Source organism: Cebus imitator, unplaced genomic scaffold (genome assembly GCF_001604975.1).
Source record: "Cebus imitator isolate Cc_AM_T3 unplaced genomic scaffold, Cebus_imitator-1.0 Scaffold82, whole genome shotgun sequence".
Classification (NCBI taxonomy): Eukaryota; Metazoa; Chordata; class Mammalia; order Primates; family Cebidae; genus Cebus; species Cebus imitator.
This window is the reverse complement of record NW_016107397.1, coordinates 7,529,555-7,535,631: the sequence shown is the minus strand read 5'-3', so window position 1 is coordinate 7,535,631 and position 6,077 is coordinate 7,529,555. Positions and strand designations below refer to the sequence as shown.

General features: G+C 61.7%; 1 protein-coding gene across 1 annotated transcript; it reads right to left on the bottom strand.

Annotated features, from left to right (window-relative positions):
- Positions 1 to 2,418, bottom strand: ACTB (actin beta). Its single transcript, XM_017533829.2, has 5 exons — positions 2,263 to 2,418; positions 1,354 to 1,482; positions 554 to 1,232; positions 279 to 460; positions 1 to 167 (listed from the first exon to the last, which is right to left on the bottom strand). The coding sequence occupies exons 2-5, from the start codon at positions 1,474 to 1,476 to the stop codon at positions 24 to 26; spliced, it is 1,128 nt and encodes a 375-aa protein (XP_017389318.1). The 5' UTR covers positions 1,477 to 1,482; positions 2,263 to 2,418; the 3' UTR covers positions 1 to 23.
- Between the last annotated feature and the right edge of the window lie 3,659 nt (positions 2,419 to 6,077).

The following is a 6,077-nucleotide window of genomic DNA, read 5'->3' as shown; positions in this document are numbered from 1 at the left end:
AACGCAACTAAGTCACAGTCCGCCTAGAAGCATTTGCGGTGGACGATGGAGGGGCCAGACTCGTCGTACTCCTGCTTGCTGATCCACATCTGCTGGAAGGTGGACAGCGAGGCCAGGATGGAGCCACCGATCCACACGGAGTACTTGCGCTCAGGAGGAGCAATGATCTGAGGAGTGAAGGGGACAGGCAGTGAGGACCCTGGATGTGACGGCTCCCCACAAACCACAGGGCCCCACGGCCCCCTGCCCAGGTCAGCTCAGGCTGGAAGGACACCCACCTTGATCTTCATTGTGCTGGGTGCCAGGGCGGTGATCTCCTTCTGCATCCTGTCGGCGATGCCAGGGTACATGGTGGTACCGCCAGACAGCACTGTGTTGGCATACAGGTCTTTGCGGATGTCCACGTCACATTTCATGATGGAGTTAAAGGTAGTTTCGTGGATGCCACAAGATTCCATGCCTGAGAGGGAAATGAGGGCCAGACTTAAGCTTCCACAGCACAGCCCTGGGGTACCCTCATGTCAGGCAGGGCTAGGCACTGGTCTCCACTTACCCAGGAAAGAAGGCTGGAAGAGTGCCTCAGGGCAGCGGAACCGCTCGTTGCCAATGGTGATGACCTGACCATCAGGCAGCTCATAGCTCTTCTCCAGGGAGGAGCTGGAGGCCGCCGTGGCCATCTCCTGCTCGAAGTCCAGGGCGACGTAGCACAGCTTCTCCTTGATGTCACGCACGATTTCCCGCTCAGCTGTGGTGGTGAAGCTGTAGCCGCGCTCGGTGAGGATCTTCATGAGGTAGTCAGTCAGGTCCCGGCCAGCCAGGTCCAGACGCAGGATGGCGTGGGGGAGGGCATACCCCTCATAGATGGGCACAGTGTGGGTGACGCCGTCACCGGAGTCCATCACGATGCCAGTGGTACGGCCAGAGGCGTACAAGGAAAGCACGGCCTGGATGGCCACATACCTGGCTGGGGTGTTGAAGGTCTCAAACACGATCTGGGTCATCTTCTCACGATTGGCCTTGGGGTTCAGGGGGGCCTCAGTAAGCAGCACGGGGTGCTCCTCAGGAGCCACACGCAGCTCGTTGTAGAAAGTGTGATGCCAGATCTTCTCCATGTCGTCCCAGTTGGTGACAATGCCGTGCTCGATGGGGTACTTCAGGGTCAGGATACCTCTCTTGCTCTGGGCCTCATCACCCACGTAGGAGTCCTTCTGACCCATGCCCACCATCACGCCCTGCAAAAAACAGGATGCCTTGAACACGGGCGCGGCCCCCACCCCGGAAGCCGGGATACCTCCTAAGTGCCCTTGCCTCCCGCCCGATCCTGGGGCGGCCCCACCCACTCAACTCCCTTACCTGGTGCCTGGGGCGCCCCACGATGGAGGGGAAGACGGCCCGGGGAGCATCGTCGCCCGCGAAGCCGGCCTTGCACATGCCGGAGCCGTTGTCGACAACAAGTGCAGCGATATCATCATCCATGGTGAACTGCGGGTAGAGCAGGGCGCGTTGTGAGCCGGGGTCGCCCCCGCCCTACCCACTTCCGGCGCGCCTCGGCCTTGGGCCACCAGGGGGCGCCGGTGCGCGCCCAAATTGGGGACAAAGGAAGCCGGGCCGGCCGCGTTATTACCATAAAAGGCAAACACTGGTCGGAGGCGGCCCCGCGGCGCGCGGCAGGAAGCCAGGCCCCCGCCCCCTCCCCACCGGGCGCCGGCCCCGCCTCCGCCCGGTTCAAAAAACGCCGGTTCGGCGCGCACTAGCGCGCAAGGCGGCCACACCCTCAGGCGGCCGGCGGCGCAGGCAGGAAGTGCGCGCCTGCGCCCCGGCGACCCCACCCCTTCCGGCCTGGCCCGCCCTCGGCCCAGCCCGAGCCCCGGCGCGCACGCGCAGTTAGCGCTACAAGCTCCAGCGCACACGCGCAATGGTATCCCAGCCCCCACTGGGCCTGGCGGAGGCCCAGCCGCGCCCACCCTCCAGTCACCCGAGCAAGAACCCGGCTCGGACAAAGACCCCGCCAGCTGCCCCAGTCCCGAGAGCGGCACCCCCTGGAGTTCGCCTCCCGAGCGCCGCCCCGTACCCCCGAACTAGAGCGGGGCTCCCCCATCTCCGGAGGCCCGGGGACTTCTCCCGCGCCCCCCACCGCGGTCCGGTTTTTCCATACGCTGCGCCCCCAGCTGTGGCCCAAACCGCTGTGCACGGGCGACGGGGACGCAGCCTTAAGGCGGCTGGGCCGGGAGCCCCTTGCTCGGGTCGGCGGGCCGGGCTTACCTGGCGGCGGGTGTGGACGGGCGACGGAACGGCAAAGGCGAGGCTCTGTGCTCGCGGGGCGGACGCGGTCTCGGCGGTGGCTGCGCGTCGCGCCGCTGGGTTTTATAGGGCGCAGCTGCGGCCGCTCGAGCCATAAAAGGCAACTTTCGGAACGGCGCGCGCTGATTGGCCCCGCGCCGCTCACTCACCGGCCTCGCCGCACAGTGCAGCATTTTTTTACCCCCTCTCCCCTCCTTTGAAAAAAAAAAAAAAAAAAAAGAACGAGAGCGAGATTGAGGAAGAGGAGGAGGGAGAGAGTTTTGGCGTTGGCCGCCCTGGGGTGCTGGGCCCGGGGGTTGGGGGTGCACGCCGTGGTCCCCGCGCCCCACGTTGTGCAGTGCCCGGATCGGCCCCGCGTGGCCAGGCCTGCCCCCAGCATGCCTGTCTCTCGGGCCCCCCCACCCACCGCGGGACACCCTAGGTGTGGACGTCACTTGGGCAATGAGCGCCCAGGTTGGGTGGGCCAGGGTCTGCACGGGTGCCAGGGCCCTGGGTGCTGTGCTCTCTTGCAGAAGGAGCCCTCGGCACGGAGTGGCCAGGCAGTCACTCCCCCTTGCCGACTTCAGAGCAGCTGCCCTGAAAGCAGAGGCCAGGACCTCTGGCTGTGGGGCTCAGCTGGCTAAATGGGCTGGGTAGGTCACTAGGGAGAGACCGGAGTTTGAGAGTTAGCGTGTGGTGTTGGGGGAGTCAGGAGGCTTGCGGCCGCTTAGAAGTCTCAGGATCACACTTCCCGGGGCAGGGCAGGCGCCAGCGGTCCAGTGGCTGGAGGTGGCCTGTGATGAAGGCTGCAAACCCCGCCAAGCCGCAGCCCTGGGAAGGTGGGCTCTACAGGGCAGGGAAACTTTTCCTCTGGAGGTGCCTGCTTCTGAGGGCAACACGGTCACACCCAGCCAAGACCCGGCCTGGGGCGTTAGTGGATGACCCATGCAGCTGCAGGCACTGCGGGGCGGGGGCCGGGTCTACACGTCCCGGGTCTGGGACCACCGTCCATTGTAGGTCTGCGGTGCGCAGCCACAGCTGAACTGCCCTCTTAGACCATCTGGAGGCCGCGGGGGTACTCTGGAGACCAAGACTCCATGTGCCAGAGAGGATTGGGGGCGGGGCGGGACCAGGAGCTCAAAGCCAGCCTGGGGAGACCCTCTCCTTGTCACCCCTTTTTGCCTTGGGTCTGTCCACTGAATAGCACACAAGACTGGAGTGGCCAGGGTCGTTCTGCTCTGGGAATCAGAGACCATACCCAGGTGGGGGCCATGCAGTGATCAGTGGCGTGGGACCACAGAGGGGCATTTGGCTCAGCCTAGAGGAACCTGCCCTCCCTCCTCCTCCCCCTCCTTGGAGGTGGTGACAAGAAGATGAATTTTCACACAAAAATAGTAAGGGTGGTGAGGTGGGGGCACCTCAGGCTTGCGGGGGGGCTTTGCAGCACGTAGTAGGTGTTCATTGAGTGTGTGTCGAAACCAACAAAGATGAGTCCATATAAGGACTTGGAACCTATGGCCAGGAAGGAGGCGGCTTGTTCCAGTTCACGGTGTGAGGCTGTGCTCAGCCGGTGGGACTGCTCCTACCTTCAGGGTTGCAGAGGCCACAGTCTGGTGGGAAAGATGACCACCACCCAGCACACAGCGGCAGACACAGGTTCACAGTCCGGAAAACTTGCTGAATCTCCTCTATCACCGCCCCACGCAAGGGCGAACTACTCCCTGCCTCCTGGGGACAGAACTGTCCTGTCCCTGGCCTTGTATCTTTCAGCTGCAGGCATGTTGCCAGCTGCCTTAGGACCTGCCAACCCTCCAGTTCACCGGGCTGGCATTGTGGGGCGGTGGTGGGGGCCTTCTTGCTGCCTGTTGATGAGGGCCGGTTCTGGGGGTTTGTCGAATGAAGTGAGTGGGGTGCTGGGGGGGGTGTGGGATGTGACTGGAGCTGCAGAGCAAGGATGGGAGGCTGTCGGGTGGGGTGCAGAGCAGACCTGATCCCCAGGCAGGACCTGTGTTGCCACTGGGCCTCTACTCAGCTGGCCAAGAGGAGCTCCAGCCCCACCCCGCCCCAGGCTGCAGCATTCCTGGCCCATCCTCCTGGCTTGTGGTTCTCTCTGTCTGCAGTGGCCACTTCCTGGTGCTCTCCTATGCACCCCTCAAATCCCATCTCAGAAAGCCCCTCTTTGGGGAAGCCTTTTTTAGCCTCTGCAACCACACCTTCCTGCCTACTTCAGAACAAGGCTTGTGGCTGGCATTTAGAACAGGGCCTCTCTCACCAGGCTACGAGCCCTCCCTGGGTCTCCATCACCCCCACTCCTTCCCACCACACCCACCCCAGGGCTCCACGCTGCTAAATGAGTGACTGCCTGGCTGTCCTGAGATGGCAGGTTGGAGGTGGCCGAGCAGCCTGGGGTGAGGGGCAGGGAGGAGCTGAAGAGAGAAAGCAGCAGTGGACCAGGAAAAGAGGAAGTAGAGCTGGCTGCCGGGGGCGGGCCAAGCAGGGGAGAAGTGAACAGGTTGTCTTCTGCACTTGGGAACTTTGCCCTGGCAGGGAGTTTTCGGAGCTCTCACTTGGGTATGTACGCAGCCCCCAGAGAACCCTCCGTTGAACTCAGCAAAGGGGACTCCACCTGCCTGGCTGGGGCTTTTGCTTTTTTCCCTTCAAGCCTTTGCTTTGGTGATGCCCCCACCCTGCAAGACCTCCAGGCAACCAACACAGCTCAGACCCAGTGACCCTTCCTTGTCCCTCCAGGAAAACAACCACCTGCCACCTTGCCCTGGGCACCGAAGCCCCTTCCTTCCCTGCCTTGCCAGGAGGGAATCCAACCTCCTTTTTTTTTTTTTTTTTTTTTGATATAAGGTCTTGCTTTGTCGACCTGGCTGGAGTGTGATCACAGCTCACTGCAGCCTCGACCTCCTGGGCTCAAAGCCCCCATAAGTAGCTGGGACTATAGACACGCACCTCCATGCCTGGCTAATTTTTAAATGATTTGTAGAGTCATGGTCTCACTATGTTACCCAGACTGGTCTCCAGCTCTGGGGGGCTGAAGCTATCCTCCCGCCTCAGCCTCCCAAAGTCCTGGGATTACAGGCATGAGCCACCGTGCCCATCCCCAAGCTCCATTTTTTTTTTCCCTTCTTTTCCAGTAATGGCTATAAGCAACCCAAGCTCCATTTTTAAGAGGAAGGAACTGAGGCAGAGAGAGCTTCCCTTCTAGACTTGAGTCAGTTCCAGGGGGACAGGGACCCTAAACACAGTAGGTGCTCAGTGAGAGGAGAATGAATGAATGGGTGCAGCATTCCAGAAGATACACCCCATTTACAGACTAGAGAACTGAGGCAGGACTGGTGAAGTGCTCAAGGCTGGAAATGCAGTGGGAAGGACTCTAGGCTTAAGGCCCCCTCAGGCGGCAGCCCAGCCTCCTACCTCACACTGCCCCTCCCTGGTAAAGTGTCCCCTGGAATGTCCCCAGGGCCTGAGTCCAAAGGCTGTTTGAAAGTCCAAATTCCTGGGCCCCACCTCCCTCTTCAGCATTTATCACCGGAGGCCCAGAGAGGACACCAGCAGCCCTAGGTCATGCAGGCTGGGTGTGACCTTGGGGTCTCTCTGGCTGTGGTGTGATGGCTGGCGCCTGTAATCCCCACATTTTGGGAGGCCAAGGAGGGAGGATCCTTTGAGCCCAGGAGTTGGAGACCAGCTTGGGCAACATAGGGAGATCCCATCCCTACAAAATTAGCTGGGCATTGTGACCATGCGCCTGTACTCCCAGTTAATCAGGAGGCTGACGTGGGAGGATTGCT

What these genes read in the sequence shown, in the direction of transcription:
- ACTB (XM_017533829.2), bottom strand. Translation starts at nt 1,476, where the DNA reads ATGGATGATGATATCGCTGCACTTGTTGTCGACAACGGCTCCGGCATG. An exon ending in TGGGGCGCCCCAGGCACCAG is followed by an intron (nt 1,233 to 1,353) that starts GTAAGGGAGTTG and finishes TGTTTTTTGCAG; the next exon opens with GGCGTGATGGTGGGCATGGG. An exon ending in CTTCCAGCCTTCTTTCCTGG is followed by an intron (nt 461 to 553) that starts GTAAGTGGAGAC and finishes TTTCCCTCTCAG; the next exon opens with GCATGGAATCTTGTGGCATC.